The sequence below is a fragment of the Cervus canadensis genome, chromosome 14 (genome assembly GCF_019320065.1).
Source record: "Cervus canadensis isolate Bull #8, Minnesota chromosome 14, ASM1932006v1, whole genome shotgun sequence".
Lineage (NCBI taxonomy): Eukaryota > Metazoa > Chordata > Mammalia > Artiodactyla > Cervidae > Cervus > Cervus canadensis.
In genome coordinates, this window is record NC_057399.1 from 49,053,237 (window position 1) to 49,077,102 (window position 23,866).

General features: G+C 40.9%; 1 protein-coding gene across 1 annotated transcript; it reads right to left on the reverse strand.

The window, feature by feature from the left end:
- Positions 1–9,829: 9,829 nt before the first annotated feature.
- On the reverse strand, positions 9,830–14,912 carry CDKN2B (cyclin dependent kinase inhibitor 2B). Its single transcript, XM_043486630.1, has 2 exons — positions 14,359–14,912; positions 9,830–12,014 (listed from the first exon to the last, which is right to left on the reverse strand). The coding sequence occupies exons 1-2, from the start codon at positions 14,491–14,493 to the stop codon at positions 11,754–11,756; spliced, it is 396 nt and encodes a 131-aa protein (XP_043342565.1). The 5' UTR covers positions 14,494–14,912; the 3' UTR covers positions 9,830–11,753.
- Positions 14,913–23,866: the final 8,954 nt, after the last annotated feature.

The window sequence follows — 23,866 nt, forward strand, 5'->3', positions numbered from 1 at the left end:
GACTTCAGAGGTAGGCAGCTCGGCGCCCGCCCCCCGAGGATCACAAACGGAGACCCACGCGCAGCCGCCCGCCCATCCCCGCCCCGCAGGCGCGCCCCCGCCCGGGCCGGCGCGCGCTCGCTCGCCCCCAACCTCCTGGGAGCCCAGAACCGTTCTGCGCTCAGCGCGCGCGGGAAAGGCGGGCTGAGGCGCCCGGCGGCGCGCGCGCGGGAGGCTTAGCTTCCTAGGTTCCTCTCTCGCCCGCGCACCTCTCCTTTCCCGCCTTGTCCACGCTGCCCCCCTCCCCTGCCCCGCCACCTTCCCACACAGCGCGCGGGAGCGCCACGCGGTGACAGCTCCGGGTCCTGACGCCACAACGCATCTCCAGGCAGCCCGCCCCCCTCGCAACATCCGTCACCTGACCCGGCCATATCAGGAACCGCCACCGTCCGGCTCGCGTCCCTGCTTCCCTGTCCCCCTCCCTTTATTCCTCGCGCCCCTCGCTGGCGAGGGGGGTCCTCCCATTCTTCAAACCGGATTATTTAAAAAACAAAAAGAAAGGGGGGTAAAAAAACGCAAAGTCATCTCCTGGCTCTATCCGCCATTCAGGAGGCTGGATGTCAGTTTTTGAAAGAAATGGCGCTACGCTCCACTTCTAGATTTGGGAAAGGAGCGGAATTAAAGGAAACTGCTGCGACATCTGGACACTGCGTGGCGCTGGCGCCGCTGGAGCGGCGGGCCCCGCGCCGGACCAGGTAGGCGGAGCCGAACCCCAACTCCCGCTGGGTCGGGGCGCCCCTTCCCCTCCCAGCTCCACGCGCTGCGGAGGGTTCTGGGCTAGGCCAAGAGTCCATTCACCAGGCGATTTTTATTTTCGGTTTTGACATCCCGCTCAGCGAAGCATCTGAACGCTTCTTCCTCTTTCCTCCTCCCGCCGTGCTCCCCTCCCCCACGGCTGCTCCCCGCTCTCCGGGTGTCCCTGCGTCCTCTGGCCCGTCCTCCCGCAGCCTTACCCCCCTCCTCCTCCGGCCCCACGCTGGACGCGCTTCCCTCTCGCTGCCCGACTCCGCAGCATGGTCCCTCTTCTCTCTCCTCGCCTCCCTCCCTACCTCCCCCCTCTTTTCTTCCACATCGCTGATCCTTTCTTTCTGGACACCCCTACCCACTCCCTGTGCTGCTCTGGTCCACCCGGCACAGGAAAGCGGGGGAAGGAAAGGGAAGAGCCGCATAAAGGAGGTGGGGGGGGAGGTTGAGTCGAGGACACCGAGGCGGCCTGAGGACACTCAAGAGCCGGGTTCCGGAGCGCAGTCGGACTGGTCCCCGCTCCCAGGCTGGAAAGAGCTTTGACGCGGGCTCGCCGGCTCCCCGAAGGCGAGTGGTCCAGCCCAGGACGCCGCTTGCAGGCGGGCGGCGCTGACCCGATGTCCCCAGCTCCTCGGCTCCGAAGTCGGTCTCGATCGGCCCAGAGCCTTGCGGGCTGGAGGCGCGGCCTGGCCGCTCGGCGTGGAAGAGAGGGTGTGGGACTAGGCCCAGCCTTCGGAGCCTGAAAGGTGGACCACATTGAAGTGGCTTCTTTTGCTTGAGCCCGAGCCTAGTGGCCGAGCTGCAGAAGTGGATCCCTAGCGAGACAGCCGACAGGTCCTCTGGAGCGGACGCTGAGCTCCTCACTATCTGGAGGAGGCAAGTGGGACTCGGATGGTGCGAGCCACCGCGCTGTAACGGTGAGGCCAGGTCCAGCTGCACTCGGGCGGCTTCCACTCCCCATCCCTCACTTCCGCACAGGACTCAGCCTCCTGACTGGCCAGTTGAAGTAAGACTCAGGGGCCAGGCTTAAATGTTTTTGTTTAGTTGCTAAGTCCCCTCTGACACTTTGCTTGGACTGGTGTCTGCCAAGCTCTTCTGTCCATGGGATTTACGAGGCAAGAATACTGTAGAGGGTTACCATTTCCTTCTCCAGGGGATCTTCCCAACGCAGGGATCCAACCGGTGTCTCCTGCGTCTCCTGCATTGGCAGGAGGACTCTTTAGGATTGAGCCACCAGGGAAGCCCCAGGCTCGAATAGCCACTGTAAATAAATTACAAATGCACCTCTCCTCTCTCCTGTAGGACTCCCTCAGACTTTCCTGACCATCCAGGCTCCATGCTGAGGCTGCTTGCCACTCTTGTGTGACAGAATGAATGCGCTTTCTCGCTCTTCACAAGGTTAGCTCGTTCTTCTTCAGGTCTCTTGTCAGGTATCCGCCCTCAGAGACTTCTCTAGGCACTGTATTTCCACCCCCCCCCCCAACCCCTAAAGCGCTTACCCTGCAGAAGTTACTGTAAGTAATTATTTGTCTCTCAGTAGTTAGTATGTAACCTCCATGGAAGACGGATCTTGCTCTGGTTTGCGCCATGCCCATGATCCCCTCCTTCACCTCTCTCCTCCCCCACCCCACCCCCCAAAAAAACTTCATAGGAGAGATGGGCTTGTAAAAACTTACGATTATAATGAGGGAATTTCGTTTTCTGGCAAACAGAGGAAAGGTGTTTTAGGAGATGGGGGATAAGGGAAAGAATCCTGGATGAGAAATACTGCCCAATTGCAGCTTAGTATCATTTAAGCACCCTGGAGAAGTGGAAGAGTGAACCCAGGCAGTGTTATTCGCTGTGGCAGTAAACTATGATGGGTGAGGATGAGAAGACCTGTATTATACATTTCTGTATTATCATTTCTTGAAATTATTAGTCAGGGTTCTCTAGAGAGACAGAACCAAATGTGTGTGTTTCTATGATTTATTTTAAGGAATTGGCTTACCCCAGTTTTGGGGGCTGGCAAAACCTGAAGTCCGCATGACAAATAGGCAGGCTTGAGACCGAGAGAAGAGTTGATGTTGCAATTTTGAGTCAGAAGGCAGCAGCCTGGAGACTGAATTCTTTCTTCTTTGGGCAACCTCTCTTTCACCTAAGGCCTTCAACTAACTGGATGAGGCCCACACACATTATGGAGGATAATCTGCTTTACTTAAAGTCTGTGGATTTAAATGTTAATTATATATTAAAAATAGCTTTATAGCAATATCTTAACTGGTGTTTGACAAAACATTTGGATATCATAGCCTTGCCAAGCTGACATATAAAATTAAACCTCACATTATCCTATTATTCCTAAAAGGTCTGCTGAGCTTCAGTTTCCCAAATGAAGTTTTAAACTTCAGATCCCAAGTTTAAATTCGGGGATCTGTCTGTATTGATTTGGCCTGCATAGCTTCACCTGTAACCATTTCCTCTCCACCTAAACTTGTTCTGGGGATAAAGGGAGTTACCCACTTCAGAAGAATGCCATTTGAATGACAGCACAGAATAAAACGACTATGCAATAAGCTGTATATAGTAGTGGATGAACAGTTCAATGAATATAAAATTAAAGACTCGAACTTAAATTCCATCTTGGTTTTCCCTTGCTGCCCAGCACCTGTGTTTTTTTAGTTGTGGTATACAGGGGAATTCTATCTAATTTTAATATTAGACTAAGCAAAATATAATTATGAAGATGAATCTTTACCAACACAACTAACTTGTGGCATTCCAAAGCTGTTTGGAGTTTCACATGACTTGGGCTATGTGTTCTTCAAAAACAGTATGACCAAGAGCTGGGCAGTGTTATTTGTATGCACTTTGGCTTCTCTTACTTATTTTATCCTCACTGTGATAAAAGGGGGGATATTTTATCCCCCCTTTGAATTTGGGATTACTACCCTGTCTTACAGGTGAGAAGACTGAGGCCTAGACGGACTAAAATCTTGGATACTTTATGACCTGCAAGTGCCAAGGCTGGAATCATTAAGAAAGTCTTTGGATTAAAATCCTTGTGCCCTTTCTGTTGTTCTACAGGCTAGAGTCAACAGGAAGTGAGCTTTTGATGGGTCATTTTTGGCCTAAAAATGAACTTCGTAGATTTGAGTGTTTGAATGGAGGAAAATGATTTTTTATTTTTAAAAATGATTTCTATTTAGGATCAGCAAATTCATTCCACAGGCAGAGATAGGAGTGGGCATTTTACTAATGATTTGTCTGTACCATCCAACTCTACTACCCCCAGCCATGATGTCCTAGAGACAGCTAGCTTTTTCCGTCAGGTATCTCTTGATTATCAAAATTCTGTGAGAAATTTTCCTAATATCGCACATGCTCAAACTAAAAACCCCAAAGGTGTAAGATACAGGATACTATAAGCAAGATTTTAAAACTATTATTTGAACATATATACAAAAGATTAACTCTTAGAATATATGAATACATAAGTGAGTTAGAAAAATAACCCAGTAGGAATGGTAGCAAATAATATAATGGGCAGTTTAGAAGATATTGAAATAGTCAAATGGTAAAAAACTATGAAAATATATTCAACTTTACTGATTAGTAAAGAAATGTAACAAAAACACTGACATATACCTATAGGTATGGCAGAAATAAAAAGAGTGATAATATTGGGAAAGTTGTCAGAAAACAATCATCCTTACATACTATTTTAACTTGGTACATTCATTTTGGAAAGCAACTTTATAGTCTCTATTAAAACTGCATACATATACATACCCTTTGACAGCAATCCCACTGAGTTTATGTATGCACGTATACACATACATAAATATAGGTATGGAAATATTTATACTATTTGTGTAGAGTTTATATGTGTATGAAAGAAATGCATATTACATATATATGTATACATGTACTACCCTTTGACTTTGCAATTCTACTCCTATAACTCATCTAAGTATGAGAAGTATATATGTATATATATGTGTATATATTATTGAAGATATACACATACACATACACACATATATACAAACATAAGTATGGAAAGATTTTATACACACATATGTGCAGACATATACTGTATGCATGTGTGTGTGTGTGAGAGGAAAGAGATGTACCCTTAACCTTAGCAATATCACTTCTATAAATTGCTACAGATTGCTCATATAGGGATGAAAAAAAAGGTTCTTTATAGCATCATATGTAGTAGCAAAAAAAAAGGAAACAGTTTACATGTTTCTCAAATAAGAAACTGATTTAAAAAAATTTGGGTTTATCCATAAAATATAAACTATGCAACTATACAAAAAACGAAGTGCATCTTTATTTCCTAATGCAGGTTGTCAAAGATCTACTACCAAAGAAAACAAGTTGCAGAATGGTTTTCTAAATGTGTGTATTGGGAAGGGGTGTTTACAATTATATGTACTTATAGTTCTGGAAAGTTGATTAATTTAAAAAAAAAAGTAGTTACTCCTGAATAGTGAGAATGGTGGGTAGGGAAGTTTCAGGAGGTATTTACTTAATTTTGTTTATTTTCTGTACTGTTTGAAAGTTTACTATGAACCAGAATTTTAAAATAACAACTACAGAAATTTTCATCTTCAGAACTAGAGATTCTAATTTTGTAGTCCTGAAGTGGTCAGTGACTTCAAAATTTGAAACACAAATGATTGAGAGCCAGGGTTGAGAGTCACTTCCCTACATGTTGGTCTCAAATGACTGGTGGGGAAAGCACCATCATTTATACAGATGTAATAAATACCTGGGGCACATATAAAATGAAATGTCATGTAACTTTTCCCTAGAAAGGGGATGGCATATTCTTCTGTTCAAGATGGAATTTAAACAGATCAAAAGGCTCCTGAAGCTCTGAAATAGATCCATGTATAATATCTGTAACTATCAAAGGCAGTCCAGAGATTAGAGAGTAATAGAGAATGACAAAATATTTTAGGCAAGGTTATAGCTTATAATTCTAAATTGGCATGTTGGAAGCAGATACAGAAGACTGTACAGGGTGCTTACTTTTGTGTCCTAGGAAAGGTGATAGAGTTTAGTAACTCATAACCCACAGACAGAATGAGAAGCCAATTTCCCAGAATTCACAGAAGAAAACTGTGTGTTATTGATAATCTGTTGACCTACCTGTGGCTTTGTTAATAGAAAAAGTGCTTACTATTTTGTTTATATGTTATCTCTTATAAACATATTATTAAATATGTAATGACACATACTAAAATTATTTACAGCTTAATCTGATAAAGAAAACAAAATGCAATTATGTATATTAAGAGATGAGTGAAAACTGAAGAGCAGTGAATAATTTTTACCTATCTGGTTTAGGGCTATTTTGAAAACCACTCAAACAGACACTCATGACTGGTTCTGACTCCCACTCTTAGCCACACCTATTATCTTGTCAGAAGAAAGTGGAATTCTCAGTGAAATGCAGTTTTCAACTAAAGCAAAGGGATGAAGAAATTTGTGATGAGATAGGGAAGTGGAGTGGAGTTTGGTTGAAATGAAATGGAGACCCAGAAGTCACACAAGAAAAGAGTTCAAAGGCAGTAGCTCCAATCCTGCCAGAATATAGAGTATTCCAAAGAGAAAACAGATTCTGCATTTTGGGAGAAGGCCAAATTTGAAATGGAAACAAGACATGTTTTAATTACTGTAATTGGTCTTAAAGTTTTCACCTTAACTCTGTGATAAAACATTTTATGTGCCAGCACTGACTGTATAGATCTACTGGAGGTCTAATGTCAGGGGCTTCTGAATGGGAAGGGGATTAACAGGTGTTTGGGGTTCTTTGTAAACTTCAAAGAAAATGTAGATATCTGTGAGACGGTCATTGTATCATCTTCGTACTTCTCTCTCCGTTTTTTTTACCCCCAGAAAAACATTTGGTTTATATTGATTTAAAACTTCGAATTAGAAAATCAGAATTGGGTGCTCAGTTGGGAAATACATAATTTATATTACTGTGCTTAATATGTAATCCATGCCAGTTATGTGTTATTTCGTCAGTAGTACTGGCTTCAAAGCAAAAATTTTCTATATTACATAATTAACAAAGGGATGATACATACAAGTTATTTCCATAGAGTAAAAAGGACTCCTACCCTGGTGGCTTAGATGGTAAAGAATCCATCTACCAATGCAGGAGACCTGGGTTTGATTCCTGTGTCGGAAAGATATGCTGAAGAACGAAATGGCAACCCACTCCTTGGAGTGAGGAGCCTGGCAGGCTACAGCCCATGGGGTTGCAAGGAGTTGGACATGACTGAGGGACTAACACACGCGCACATACCATTTGTAAAAGCTGATCCTGAGAAAAGCTTTATAGAAAATCCAGACAGTAGGGAATGAGCAGACTCCCATTATTTTAGGCCTGGAGATATTTCACAAACCCTACCAGCATGTAGATCATATACAGTTTGTTTTGGTTTGATTTGATTAATTCTGTTGAGCTACTCACTGATCCATCTTCCACAAAACACATGCCTCTCCTCCTTCTATTCCTTTCTTTTCATCTCATTCTCCACCCTCCTGAAATGGCTGACTCATACATATTCAAAACTAAGATCATGGCATCTGGTCCCATCACTTCATGGCAAATAGATGGGAAAACAATGGAAACAGTGACAGACTTTATTTTCTTGGGGTCCAAAATGACTGCAGATGGTGACTGCAGCCATGAAATTAAAAGACGCTTGCTCCTTGGAAGAAAAGCTATGACCAACCTAGACAGCACATTAAAAAGCAGAGACATTACTTTGATGACAAAGGTCCGTCTAGTCAAAGTTATCATTTTTTCAGTAGTTATGTATGGATGTGAGAGTTGGACCACAAAGCAAGCTGAGCTCCTAAGAATGCTTTTGAACTGTGGTGTTGGAGAAGACTCTTGAGAGTCCGTTGGACTGCAAGGAGATCCAACCAGTCAATCCTAAAGGAGATCAGTCCTGAATATTCATTGGAAGGATTGATGCTGAAGCTCCAATACTTTGGCCACCTGATGTGAAGAACTGACTCACTGGCAAAGACCCTGATGCTGGGAAAGATTAAAGGCAGGAGGAGAAGGGGACAGAGGGTGGATATGAGTTTGAGCAAGCTCTGGGAGTTGGTGATGGACAGGGAAGCCTGGTGTGCTGCAGTCCATGAGGTCGAAAAGAGTGGGACAGGACTGAATGACGGAATGAACTGTCCTTATTCAGGTGATACTAAGCTCTTCCCTGACCAGCTGGTTCCTACTATCACCTAACACTTAGGGACCTAAAACTTCATAATCCAATGGAAACAAATGAGAAAGTGCAGACCTTTAGAAATGGGTCCTTAAAATCCATGACAGCTATTTACAGAGTTATTCATCTTCTAATGACATTTCTACATATTTTAGCATTCTCATGCTTCGCACTTTCTATTCCTTCCTTATACCAACTCCTTTTAGGTCAGAATCACTTGTAATAAGCGTACTTAAAAAACATCATTCCTTTCAGAGCATTTGGTTGGTAGATACCTACTTCAGCATTATTTTAATAAATTTATTGGGTTTACCTGCTTATCTTACTTAAAGAACTGAGTTCTGAGTGACATGAGATAAATGCAAAATGCGACAACAAAAAATCAGGTAAGATGGAGTAAGAAAGAGCTTAAAATTTATTTATTTATTTTACATATTTATTTTACAAAGCATCTTTTTTGTGCTAGTTCCCACAAACTTGTCTCTAACTTTTCAGTTAACTGGTAGAGGTGGTACTTATAAAGACCCCCCATTCCCCAGGGCTCCAGAGTTTTAAAATGTATCTCTTCTCTCTCTTCCTTTATATAGCTTTTCTTGGCTCAGAGAGACCATGGCAAAATAATTACTAATAAAATATAAGACCCCATTACAGTCATGTATATGACAAACTTATAAAGGGATAAAATGTTAGTGATAGTTGGGAGCTTAAAAATAATCTAGTACCACTCCCATTTTTTATAGATGAGGAAATTGGGGCGAATTATGTCATTTGATTGAGTAGATCATATATTGAATTAATTGAAGAACCAACACCAAATTCCAGGTCTCCTACCTTCCATTCAAGTCCTAATTTCTCTTTCCTTCATTCCCTCGTTCTTTCCTGGAATTTTAAATAGAACAGGAAAAGATGTTGAAAGTATTGTGATTTAACTCTTGTTGCTCTCTTCAAGTAATTTAAAAAATTAAAATGTTCTTATTTTCTTAGGAATTTACCCCTCCCCTCCCCATCTTTTTAAACCTGGTAATTGAATGCAATGAAATTACACCAACCTAGGTTTTCACAAGTAATGGGATAGTTTGTTAATAGTGAAACCCTAGTACTCATATCAGATTTTGGTTATGATTAGCTGCTGACATGATTATGTTATGATTATAATGGTTATGATTAGCTGTCGTCTGATACTGTAGATGACACCAGCTTTTCCATTTGTTTCAGAAAGTAGTCCACAAGAGTGTTTCTAAGGTTTTAGAATCACTAATTCTAATTGCTTTTTTTTTTTTGGCAGAGTGCCAACATCTTGAACTTTGGAAAAGAAAAGCATGTCTTGGTTTTTAAAATAATTGATAATTACGGAGGTAGTAAAAAAAAAATCCCTATTGACTATTACATATTAGCACACAAGTAATTTGTTTTTTAACATTTCCCATAAAGGAAGGGCAATATAGAATCTCAATGTGATTGGTGTAAGTTAAATTAGTTTTATTTATTTGCTGAAGGTCAGTTACCTAGCTTTATAAAATGAACTTATTTGGTCCTGGACACCATATTCATATTGTTTTTGTCATAACACAGAAATAAAATATTAATTTGATTCATTCCTATGAACACACTTTCCCAAAGCCGTTAGGAGCTGTATGGATCTTGAGCTCTCAGAATTTATTTCATACCTTATATTTGAAATTACTAATTTTAGCCATTAGAACATAGGAAATTTTAAATAGATTTTGCTTTCATAGTAAATCATCCTCATTTTCTCATCCATTCACTCAGCTGAAAAAAGAAATATAAAAATGAGGCCAAATGAATACATTATTGAATTATAAATTTATTTTACTTCCAGATCTTGCAGTGAAGGTCAGGTGATAAGATTTTTACAAACCTTGGTAATATTTTAGATTTAGATACAGAAATTAACATGTATATTTTTCTGTAATTGTAAAATGGAGCCAGACGCAGGGCTCATGTATATAGAGCTATGTTTATTTGCATGTATCCTTCAAAGTAAAATCTTAAACAGATTTAACATATGTATTTCTTGTGCAGCTGATAAAACACATTGGCCTTACCTGCCTACCAGGTGGATTTGAAATCTGAATTTACTTTTACATGCATCATAAATATTTCAGTGCAACCAGGTGGTACTTGATATCCCAATAATGTATGATATTTTGGCATATATATATATGTATATATATATATGAATCTCACAGTACACTGTAGTACCCAACCATATATTCTTGATTTACTTTCCATTAATATAAGGTTGTCACCAGATTCCACAACTCCCTTAAATTAGGAATGGAATTCACATGTTTTAAGCCAAAACCTTGATGTCCAATCTCAACTTTTCTTTTTAACATTAAAACAGTGACATATCAGTTATTCCAATGCTGTAATGAATCAAGCAACATTGGAAATTAAATCCCCAAACAGTACACCTTTAGTTTGTTCAGCAGATATTAAGACATTTCACGAGCCATCATTACGTAGTTTCAACAGTTTCACACAGTCTACTCTTTCAGCAACCCTTTGGGAGGTATCCTGAGATCATTTACTGGGTAAGTGCATGCATCTTCTAAAAAACGTTTGTAATATTTCATAGTTTGACCCTGGAGACACTCCAGTAAAGGAAACAAACTTTAACAAAGAAATAAATAGGTTAAGGACTGAAGTAACCTGGGAGGTGGCACGGTGCCATAGCTTCGCATAAAAGCTGTAGTTCTTCCTCACTTCCTTCCCAAGGGCCGCGAGTTACTTTGTTATTTAAAGTCTCCGAATTAAGACTGCTACTGAAGAACAACCCAGAAGTACAAAATATCACGAAATCTTTTCAAGTGGCAATTTACAGGGGGCTTTCTGAATCCTACCGTATAGAGATCAAACAAATCGTTACAGTTAACGGCCTACCTACAATCGCTCTCGCTACAACCCAGACCTGTCTGTCCGAGGACGGAACACCGCAGGAATCTCGCCGTAGCAACAGCAAATGAGCGCCCCTTTCGGAGAGCCGTTCAGCATCACCTGGACCTGGGGACTTTAGAATTAGCGGGCAAATCGAGGTGACTTCCGGGTCCTCTCTTCCCCATCGCTATCTGATGGGACTGGACAAGAGGCCCCAAGGCTTCCAGTCGGTAGCTTTTTGCTCGCGACCTGCCCCGCTCCGCAAGCCTGTAAAGAAAGCGTTGGTCGCCTACTGAGCCCATGTCGATCTTCGTCCTCGTCATTGTCTGGTCCTCCATCTCCAGATTTTCCCTCAGGGCCCGACGCCTGTCGTGGGGACTTACGGGGTGGTCCTTCAAGGTCAGTGGGGCTATCGTTATCACCCGCCTCCCACCTGAAGGCTAGTGGCCGCCGCCTCCCACTCCGCCCCAGCACCTTCTGTGTGAAGATTCACAGCACTTGGGTTTGTTCATGGACTTGCTCACATGCCGGTTTTCACCAGAAAACCCTGAAAAACAAACCTGGGAGTTCCACATTCGGCTCCTACTGGAAATCCATGTGCCCCACCTCTCTTCGTTTTGCTTCACGGTGAGTGCCCAGGGCGGTATCCAGAGGGGGTGGGGGGGGGCGGAGAAAAAATTATTTCCAGTCAGCTCCTCCTTCGATGCCGGGAATCCAGTCGCCCAGGAAGACTTCCGCTATTCTAGGTTTGCAGCCCTCTTTGAACTAAGTTGGGGTGGCGAACTGGAGAGAAAAAAAGTCGTTGTGGGCGGCTATGTACGCGCGCCCTCAGTCTCCCGCGGCCGCGCGCAGGTACCCGGCGACGTCGCGGTGGCCCCGCTCCTCGGCCAGGTCCACGGGCAGGCGGCCCCACGCATCGCGCACATCCAGCCGCCCCCCGGCTCGGTGCAGGGCCACCAGCGTGTCCAGGAAGCCCTCCCTGGCGGCGTCGTGCACCGGTCGGGTGAGCGTGGCGGGGTCCGCGCAGTTGGGGTCCGCGCCGTGGAGCAGCAGCAGCTCGGCTACGCGGGCGCTGCCCATCATCATCACCTGCCGGAGAGAGCAGAGTGGTCAGGACTGCTGGGGGCAAGTAGAGTCTTTTCAAAAACAGACATATTCATGATCCCCAGGCCCTTTCAAGCCTCGGAAGTCTAGTTAAGCTTAATTTACTGACGGAAATCCCCCCTCCCGCCCCCCACCCCACGGCTCCCCAACACCTAGCAGCCCCAGTTTATACTCTACTCAGACCTAATTAGTTCAGTTTTATTCTCCAAACGTGGGAAGACAAGGAAAGAGCTGATAACAAAGTGCTTATCGCCGTTGTGGGAAAAATTTTTAAAAATTTCCATTGAAACGGGAATCTATGTTGTTAAATGATGTTAAGTTTAAGGACTTAAAGGACTTAAGTTTAAGGCAGAGTTAAGTTTAAGGACTTTTACAGTCTTAAATTTATTTCCCTTGCTCTCCCCTCACCCGCAGCCATAATCCCCATCTAAAAAATTTACTAGGCAGTCAGCTGATATATTTATTTTAGACATTAGAGTAATGCTTTAGGAGAGAAAATAAGAAACAACTAAGTTTAAAACAAGGTTTACTTTGTTTATTTCTTGTAGTAAATCCCCTGTGGGAAGGCTTTTACTTTTCACTGTTATATGTCTCTGCTCATAAAGGGCGTATATATAGTCCCATAATTTGAGCCACAGTGGGAGATAGAGGGGGGGAAAGTAAAGTCGTGCATAGTTTTATAAGACGATGAAAACAAACTATTTGTTTTCAATCAATGATTCACCACTTTTAATATTTAACATTATAGATAAGGGCTAAAGTTTAGAGGATAATATACTTGATGTAACATAAAATAGACACTATATTTGCATTGTACAGGATTTTATAATGTGCTAGGATTTTATATTGTTAAAAGTAAACATTTTGCTATCTAAAAAGGAGCTTGGATTTTAGCAGTCAAATCAGAGCAATGCATAACTTAGAAAAACGATGTTTTGAAGCAGTAATCCTACAGTATCCCTTTGTGTACATGTACATTATGCCAGCGTTTACTTTCTTATTTTAACAATTTTTGATAATTAAATATTCAAAATGAAATTATATGTTCTTGTGAGTTTATGCTTTAATATGTACCATGGAATCAAAATATAGTATGCTAATATTTTTCGTTGTTCCATGGTTATTGAAAACATCCATCTCCTCCCTTAAAAACCATGATGTATTTTCTATTAGTGATGTAAAGTGCATTTCATATATAGAGGAGAAAAAGTGGCTCTTAATATCTCAGAATATGGTGAATTAAAATGACAAAAGCCCCCTTTTACAGTTACTAATATAATTTGAAGTCTTTAAGGACTACTTTAAAATATTTTTGCTGCTTTAAATAATCCCTCACTTATTCCAACATTTTCTATGAATTCAAAATGAATGAATACATATTTAAAAACTGCACGATTAACAAGATTTCTTACTAATGACTTGGTTCTGGAAGATGATTGTGAGGTGAATACTAATTTTTAGTACTTAATACTAATGACTACATGATCAACAGTAAAACACAAAGTACTACCTTAGATTTTAAAGAAATTAAAAAAATATATCAGCACTAATTAAAGTGGGATTAATAGTTAAACATATCGAATAAGTTAATTTTAACAATGAAGAGGCTAATTATTCATAAAGACCCTTTGCCATTTAACAAAGCTGCAGGGATGTTTATGTAATCCAAGCATTCAGTATGATAAAAATCTATAGAAGCATATTTTCTCTTATGTAACACTCAAGAAACACTGCTAACGTAAAATAAAAGGAATTAAGTACTGTGGCTGAGGAATCCTGACTTATTACTTTGTATTCAATTCGCCTTTGTATTCATTCAATTCAATGAGGAAAGAATATAACATTTCATATCACAGCTTAAAAATTCAGGATGATTTTTATGTGCTGTGATGTAGAATTCCTTAAATCCAATCCAAATTGCGTAACTTGTGATCTAATTATCTCTATCGTTGAAAGCTGATCGCTATTTGTTGAAAGACAAACAGATAAGACAAAGCAGTTCTCCCCAAATAGCCTCTCCTTTTTCCCTTTCCTGCCCAGTTGAATCTATCCCTTGCATCTCTTATGAGATGGGACAGGGAATACTGGCCTTCCCCCCCCCCCCCCCCCCCCCCGCCCATTAAAAAGAAAAGCAAACTGAAGTAGCGGGGTTTCCAGTCCCTTTCTTTAGAATTTCTGATGAGTGAAAACCTGCTTGACACCTGAGCTCCATACTCCAGCAGAGAGACACAGGTCTGTTGGTGGAGATCTCAGTTCCAGCCGCGTCCACGGAGGCGGCGGCCCCGTGTTCGTGCGCCCCCTGCCGGCGAGGCCCGGGGCCCCCAGCTACCTGGATCGGGCGTCTCCCGAAGCGGTTGAGTCTGTTGGGATCCACACCGGCTTCGAGGAGCTGCCGCACGGCCTCCACTTGGCCCCGCGCCGCGGCGTTGGCCAGGTCTGCATCACCGCCACCACCACTGAGCATGCCCTTGTCCTCTTCGCTGACTTCGCAGCCCCCAGGCGCAAACTGTCCCGAATAATCCACCGCTGGCCGTGAACTTCGCAACACCCTACCCTCCCTTCTCACCTCGCCCTGGAGGGCTCTCCCCACTCGGGAAGAGCTCAGCTCAGCTTCAGCCCCCCTTTGCCGTCCTTCTGCGGCTAGAGGGGTCGGTACAATGGCCGAACGGCCCGTAGTTAAAGCCGGGATTTCCCCGGATGGTTCCCAGGAAAATGCGCCTCGCGCAGCAGCAACCTTGCGCGAACCCGCTCTGGTTGCACTGTGCGGGCGCTTCACAGAGCCCGCACCGCAGAGCTTCCCTCCGGCAGAGCGGAGAGCCGGCCGGGACTGAACCCGTTCCCAGCTGGGCTGTTGGGAGGCGCTCTCCCACCTCCTTAGGCTCCGCCCGCTGCGGGTCCGGGCACGTCCCACCGTGTTGGCGCGGAGGCCAGGCCCGCGGCTGACGTTACAGCCTAAGAGGGTAGGGGCGGGGGAGAGAAGCCCAGAGGGTGCCCGGCCGCATGCGCCGGACAGCGCCGAGCGGAACCCGCTGTGCTGCTGCCTGTGGGGTATCCAGCAATTCTAGGTTAAGTTTTTTGGAGCAACTGAAGCAGTGTACTCAGCTCCTGATCTCCTCCTTCCAGCAGGCGGAGCAGAGGATTTCTAGTTCTTCAGTCCCCGCTCAGCCGCTCTCACTTGGAGATGTTAGTCGCTCCCTATGTGATCAAAAGCCCGGGCATTTGAAATAACCTTGTCTCAAGATGTCTTAAAGGGACAGCTCTGCCCCTTTCCGGCAGGTTAAATTCATCCCCAGGCTGTACTTGAATTTCACTTGCTTCACATCTTCCATCATATTTAGCAGTTGGGAAGGGGGTGTCTATTTGACTCAGCCAAAAATGGGTCTGACTGAAAAATCCCGCGAATCGTATTTTGAATGTGTTTTTTATTCTTTTCATCTTTAAATTATGGATGCAATACTACAAAGTAAAAACAACCCACAAAAACAAACAAAAAACTTAGCCAGCTGCCCCCCCCCACCCCCAACACACCTAGTTTGAGAGTTGCAGAGCTTGGTACGTCGGACGCTTAAAAAATATTAATATACATTTTAAGAACTTGAGATCTCAGTTTCATGATATTTGAACTGTCTATTTTTGTTTGCACTCTTACCTATTTAAACCCACCTCAGCAAGTATTTGATTTCCATTTATCATGGGTAGTAAAGGAAATTATGCAGTAATAATGAAACATAATAAAACGGGTGTGGTTCTGGGCCTGTCATTAAACAGGCTGAACCTGTCATTAAACCCGCTTCTGAAGATTTAAAGGCCAAGTGCTTTGCTTTTCTTCCTAATCTTCGTGAGTTTGTATTAACAGATGCATTGCTTTAAAGGTTAAAAAAACTACAGCTGATGCGCTATTGAAATAAGAGAACCACAAGTTATGTATTTGTATTTCCTCACAGAAAACTTTGGTGAGGAGCTTCATTATAATAGCCCTAACATTTACAGTTCTTATCTTGAGCATCCTTTTTGGTTTAGAGTACTGAGAAACACAAAGGGAGGACAATTGAAGTAAGAAACTTCACATGTTTCCTCTATAGTGTACCTTATTTTGGACTCTCTTGGTTCCAATCCACTCTAGAATAAAGAAGAGCTCTTTATGGACAGGGTGGGGTGGCCTGGAAGTGTGGTGGTTAGGGCTATAGATTTGCTGACTGAGTCTCAACAGGGTTGAAATTCACCTGGATGGGGAAGGGAAGGGGGCAACATCATAACATTTTTTTTTCTCTCTCACCACACCTTCATTTCTTAGTTTTCATAGTTTTAATTCCTCTTTCACTCTTATTTGAACCTCTACTCTTATCTAGGGGAAAAAAAAACCCACCTTGTCCTTTTATTTGTTGGTGATGATTCTATTCCTAGTCTGGCCAGAAGAACAGAAGTCTGCTGCTGGATGAAAAACACGAATAACTCTTTTTGTCTTAGAGGCCAGTTCTAATGCACAGTGTATTTGAGATTACAGGTGTGCAGGTTGAATGGGAGAAGGAAGAGAAAAGATGAACAGTAGGAAGCCAGAGACTTTGAAATGAATGGCATTGGGTCTCTCCAAGTTACCCTGAGGAGCTGAATCACTAGACTATTGGCAGATATGGTGGCAAATGGGCTCAGACAAATATATCTTCATTAGAGCAGCCTGATTACTCTGAAATTTAGTGCACAGCCAGATGCAACAAGGCATTAGAGGGAAGATTCTTGCATCTTCCCTCTAATGAATTCAGCAATTAAATTTAGTTCAAGAATACTTAGTTCAGCATATGTTATACTACATTTCACAGTTGAACAAGATATTGGTCCTAGATTTTAAACCAACAAATAGAGAGTTTGAGAATCAATGAAATCCCTTTCAAAATCCCAATGGCATTTTTCAAAGAAATAGAACAAATAATACTAAAATTTATATGGAGCCACAAAAATTCCAAATAGCCAAAGCCATCTTGAGAAAGAACAGCAAAGCAAGAGGCATCACACTTTCCTGATTTCAAACTACATGACAAAGCTACAGTTATTAAAATAGAATGGCATTGGCATAAATAAGGAAATAAAGATCAATGAGATAGAATTGGAAGCCCAGAAATAAATCCATAGTTATTTGGTCAATTAATTTATGACAAGGGAGCCAAGACTATACAATGTGGAAAACAAAGTTTCTTCAAAAAATGCTGTGCGGAAAACTGGAAAGCCACATGCATAATAATGAACCTTGACAGCTATCTTACACCATACCCCAAAATTGACTCAAGATAATTAAAGTCTTGAATGTAAGACCTTAAACCATAAAACTCCTAGAAGTGGTAAGAAGTGGTAAAACACATAAGTAGTAAGCTCCTTGACGTAGGACTTGGCAATGATTTTTTGACTCTGACAATGAAAGCAAAGACAACTAAGTGGGACTACATCATACTAAAAAACTTCTTCACAGAAAAGTAAATCATCAACAAAATGATAGGCACCCTATGATTGGGAGACAATATTTCTAAACTATATATCTGATAAGGGACTAACATCCAAAATATATAAAGATCTCATACAACTCAATAGCAAAACCCCAAGCAATCCAATTAGAAAATGGGCAGAAAGTCTGAATAGACATTTTCCCAAAGAAGACATACAGATGGCCAACAGGTACATGAAATGATGTATAACATCACTAATCGCCAGGAAAATGCAAATCAAAACCACAGTGAGATATCATCTCAAACTTGTTAAAATCACTATTATCAGAAAGACAAGAAATAACAAGTGTTGGCGAGGATGTGGAGAAAAGGCAACCCCAGTACACAGTCCATGGGATATAAGTTGATGCAGCCACTGTGAAAAACAGTATGGAGCTTCCTCAAAAAAGTGAAAATAGAACCACCATATGATCCAGCAATTCTACTTCTGTATATTTATCTGAAGAAAATGAAAATACTAACTCAAAAAGATACATAAATCCCCATGTTCACTGCAGGATTATTTACAACAGTCAAGATATGGAAACAACCTGTGTGTCCACTGACGGATATATGGATAAGCAACTTATCAAATATATATTTTAGCTACAAGGAGATTTAAATCTTGCCATTTGTGATAATATAAATGGAACTTGAGGGCATTATGGTAAGTGAAATAAGTCAGACAAAGACAAATACCATATGATCTCTTTTATATGTAGAGTCTAAAATGAAACAAAATCCCTCCCTCAAAAAACAAAATAAAAATAAACTCATTAATACAGAAGACAGATTGTTGGTTGCAAGAGACAGGTAGTGTGGGCTGTGTGAAAAATGGGTGAACTTTTTTTTTTTTTAGCTTGAATAAATTGTTTAAATAAATGTAAACATGTATTCCCACTTTTATTGTAACAGCAGTCTCATCTTTGTCAGCTCTACAATTTCTCCTTTGGCATAGTCTCTTGTTTGAAGTCTTGGTCACCCCTATAGCAAGTTAGAATACTTGTGAAGTTAGGGGGACGAAATCCAGCCCTTCTTGCTGCAGCTGTTTGCCCAGCCACTACTAATAATCCTTGTCTCCCTCTTCAAGTACCCATTCTAGATTCCCTCCCTCTTAGCACCTCTGGTGATCTAGGTGTCTAACTTAGCAAGTCAGGTAGACCCCCCATTCCTGAGAGCTGTGACCAGTCTGCATGCTCTTTTCAGATCATGGTTGGTATATTTGTATATTTACTGTCACAACTGGGCAGATAAATATCAAGAGATATTCCAATGGATCATCTGAATATCAAATGCTTTTTTCCTTTTCTTAGATTCAGAGGTCCCATCTTCTCCTGATAAACATGATCAATTATCCCCTGTAGTAAAGATAACTCCTTTACATCCTAACTGGTCTCTTAGCATGCAGGGTCTGAAGTGATTGGGCAGCATCTAGAGCTTAAATGGGACTCATCCAACATCTCATGGTGAAATTGTTCTCTCTCTATGAACCTAGATTTCCAGGCCACAGGTATTAGAATTGTAAGGGTGGAAAATATAAATTTCTCATGTGGGTTACAAAATGTGATAAGCCACTCCTGGCAATGGTCAAAGAGGTAGCAATGTCTAGGTTTCAGAGGAGGGCCATCCAGGATGAAATAGAATCCTAGTTCATGAATAGAACAATAGAGGAAACCAATGCAAAGTTTTGGGGTTCCCAATGAAAATGAGTTCAGGATAGAATTTATTCTTATGAGAGCTTGTCTTATGACACAGAACTGTGCAAGAAGCATTGGGATTGAGGAATTGAAGGAAATGCTACTAGTGATGGATATGATTATTCAGGTACTCAAGAACTCAGATGTAGAACAACAGATTGCTTGCAGATTTCCTTTTTGAAAAGGTAGATGTAGGGATGGATGAAAATAGTGCTTGAATATACTACTATGACTATCACTACTATTGTATAAGTATACAATTTTAACTCTATTCTAAAATGAATGCTAGTATGATTGCATGAAAACATGGTGCAAAATTACAAACCCAGGTGACCATGATAGCTAAGTTCATAAATTTTCCTTAAACTGGATAAACTTTCTTAGTCTAGTCTTCTGAAATTGCATGCTTCATCAGCATAGGTAGATATGACATGTGGAGAAGAGAGGAAGAGTGAAGTGGGTACAAGATGGCCAGAGCTTAAAAAAATTTAAAAAGGCTCCTAGATTTTAAGAAACTCTTTCTAATGACACTCAAAACTAACAAAGAGTTTCCATTTAATGTGATAACTTTACTGAGAGATGCATCTATAAGGTACCCTGGGAGTTAGGAATAGGGGAACTTAAGAAGTACAGGCAATTTTCTTAGAGATGTTGCAGCTGAAGAGAGTCTTTAAAAATGCATTGGAAGTTGATTGTTTCCTGCATTCTTGCTTCAAGCCTTGGATTTCTCTAAAACTTAACAAAAGGTTAGTAAAATATGGCCTGAGCCAATTTTTGAGCTATCTTCTTAAATGGTAAGGCACGGTCAAAGTGTCTAAAAAATAAAAACTATTTGAAGTTGATAAGATGGAAGAGAATTGTTGTTGTTGTTGAAGGAGATGTAGATAAAGAATGTTAAGACAGAAAAAGTCCAAAGGGCAGAATGACTGATAATCTTTTGATAAGCAGATATGTGCACTAAACAAATTGACTGGAAAAGAACTTTGGACAGGGAAGATATTGCCAGGGTTATGCGTGGTTACTAGCACCATGGACAGCACTTCTCTATTCAGCAAAATCTGGGTGGTCCTAACCCACTCCAGACTAAGAATTCCTGACGAAGCTGCAAACTTGGTTTTCCAAGTTTTCAAACTTGCTCCCCTGAAATTTAAAGGAAACCAATGGAAGCTCAATGGGCGTCTTTTACAAAACCAACCTGCTCAGCCTGGTTTCCAAGTATTATTGGATAATCTACACAGAGAATTCTAAGTAGACGATATTAAATATCCTCTATACTTGAGAGATGAGAGGAGAAATTACACTTATTGTGTACTATGTTGCAAATGTTTTATGAGTATTATTTTATTCAATCCTCATAAAATTCCTATGCAACATGCACTTGTATCTCACTTTTACAGGCAAGACAAAAGAGAAGTTAAGTCACTTGCATACTAGCTAATCATTGGAGGTATGGTCTAACCTGTGTGGCTTCAGAGCCTCTACCATTTACACTGCATAGGGTTTTTTGCAGCTGTCATGATAGGCTTAACTGGGAAGAAAGCACAACAAACTGGTTTATAATTATTTTTCAGTCTACACTGTGTTTTCCAGATGGCTCACCTCATAACACATCCTTAATAGACTTCAAAGATGATATTTCACACATAATACAGTAGCACATTTGTCTTGGGCAATAGAGGGAGATAATGAAACATTTTACCTCTTCCTGAAACCCAGCTGTCTCTAGGATGAAATATAACCTGTTGTTAATGCTTTGAACACATTTAAAGAGATAAAACGGATGGGAACAGAGTGGGCAACTGAAATTGGGAATTGAAATAGCTCTGCCTTTTAATAGAGTGGGTTATTCACAAGTGAGAAGGGAGAGAAAGTAAACAGTAAATTGGCATAGAATTTGGGAGGTAAATAGAAGGGAACATGTAGAATAGGAAGAGAGAGAAAGTAAATAGTAAATTGGCATAGAATTTTGGAAGTTAATAGAAGGGAAGGAGTAGAATCAGTTCCAATATTATAAATAATTCAGATCCCTAGTGAAGATGTTTGTATTCTAGTTTGTGAAACTACAGGGCTTCGCAGGTGGAGCTAGTGGTAAATTACCCGCCTCCAGTGCAAGTTAGACATAAGAGATGCAGGTTCGATCCCTGGGTGATAAGATCCTCTGGAGGAGGGCATGGCAACTCACTCCAGTATTCTTGCCTGGAGAATCCCACGGACAAAGGAGCCAGGCAGGCTGCAGTCCACAGGGTCCCACAGAGTTGGACATGACTGAAGCAACACTATATATGAACTCACTTTAGAAGTAGGAATAAAATCAGTTGAGTGACCAAGAGAAGCAGTGACATAATCATGCCCTCATGACTGTCTCTTTCTTTTTTTAATCTAAGACAGTGGTTCTAAGTTGGGAGAGAAAGAAATTCACAATCATATTCATGGCTTTTTCAAGCTACTGTGTATATGACCCACGTCTCACCAGGAGACTTAGTTCTCTGCATGTCACCAGTTGAGATTTATTGCCTTAGGATCCACAGTACAGCTCCTTCTATATCCCCATATATGGTTATAAGTTTAATTGAATGATGGATATATATATATATATATCATTTCAGCATCAGTATTAGTTTTCTGGGGCTGTGTGTGCATTCTAAGTTGCTTCAGTGGTGTCTGACTCTCTGTGACTCTATGGACTTACAGCCCACCAGGCTCCTCTGTCCATGGGATTCTCCAGGCAAGAATACAGAAATGGGCCGCCATGCCCTCCTCCAGGGGATATTCCTAACTCAGGGATCGAACCTGCATCTCTTATGTTTCCTGCATTGACAGACAAGTTCTTTACTGCTAGCACCACCACAGACAAGGTAGCTTTAACAACAGGATTTTAGTTTTTTAGTTTTGGTTCCCTCTTCTTGCCTTACAGATGGTCTCTTTCCTACTACTGCTTTACATAGTCACCCTGTGTGCATGCAAGTTCCTGGTATCTCTTGTGTGTGTCCAAAAAATCCTCTCCTTATAAAGATACTAGTCAGATTGGATTATAGCCCACCCCAGGAGCCTGGTTTTAACTTAATCACCTTAATGCCTAGCTGCTGCTATCTTCAAATACAGTCATTCTGAAATATTAGGGGTTAGAGATTTAACATATGAACAATTCAGTTCATATGGAGTCTCTTCCAAGTTTTACACATATCACTTTTCATTGCTTTTTAAAAAACTGTTGTCAGTAATTTATTTATTTGAATAAGGATGAAAATAAAATCAACACATTGAAATTGGTTGACGTTTTTACTAGTCTCTTTTGTCTCTTCTAATTTATCAGCTTCCCTCTTTCTTTCTTTCTTCTTTCTTTCCTCTTTCAATTTATTTATTGCAGGAATTGGGTTGCTAATTTTGTAGTTTTCTGAAGTCTGGACTTTGCAGAATGCTTCTTCATGATGACATTTAACATTTTTCTCTGTCACTTGTATTTATTATCATTTGTTATTGAGATCCAGAGTTTGGGTGTCATTCAGGCTTGATACTTTGGCAAAAATACGTCATAAGTAGAATTATAAACTTCCACCAAGAGGCAAATAATCTGATTGTCTCTTTTTCTACAACTTCGACAGTCATTAATAATTATTTCTTAGATCTGTCATTTCCTTAGGGGTTGCAAAATGGTGATCTTTTAATCCCTTCAATACTTCTTCATCTACTAGCTGGGCTACTTTTATAAAGAGACTTTTTTCTTTATTATCTACTTGGTTGCCCTCAGGTACATATAAGAGACAGAATGAATACTTTATTTGCAAGTTTTCAAAATGATGAGTTGAGTCCCTAACCTCTTTCAAAGGTGATTACTGATTTTTAAATTATTGTAGATGTAGGCATTTAAACATAATTGGTATGTTTCAGTTTATTATAATTATCATTCCTACTGATGCTCAAGCCCTATCTTTGGCTAATGGGAACTGAGAGTTGGCTCCTGAGTCTTTCTAACATGACTTCAGTAGTCTTTGACAGAATCCTTTATTTCTGGCATGATAATATATTCCACTTTTATCTTGTATGTTTCCCTCACTATACATGGTATCAACTATTTCTCAAAGGGGCACTGATTATTTTTTAGGGTAAATGGAATTTTAAAATCACAGTTTGAATGCTGGGGATTTTATTGCTACCCAGACAGTGATTATATTTTTAGGCCTTTGTGTTTATACATTAAACATAGTTTAATCAGAATATTTACATACATTTTCACCAACATGAATTTACAGAGGACTTACTGCCCAAGTTAGACATGATGAATAATACAGCAGTATAGGAGTCAGTAATTATTTGTGACATGAAGTTCTCTCTTTTTTTGGTATTGACTGTCTAGTTTTAATGTTAGTATCTAGTGAATTTCACAGCTCTTACTATTGTAGATGGAATATCAGGAAAGGGAATGAAAGGTTGAGTTACCCAAAAAACATTTTCTCAAAGTAGAGATAGTTGCTAAATTTCTTGAAATATGCTAAAAAAAAAAAATCAATGAACTGAGAATTTTACTTTATCTGCATTTTCTCTTGAATGTTGTTGTTTAGCATAAATTACATATTTAACTTTTTTTTCTCAGAAATGTGTTATTTCTGAGCTATGTGTAGTACTAATTTCATTAGGGATAATTATACATTTCTGATAAAGTGTATTT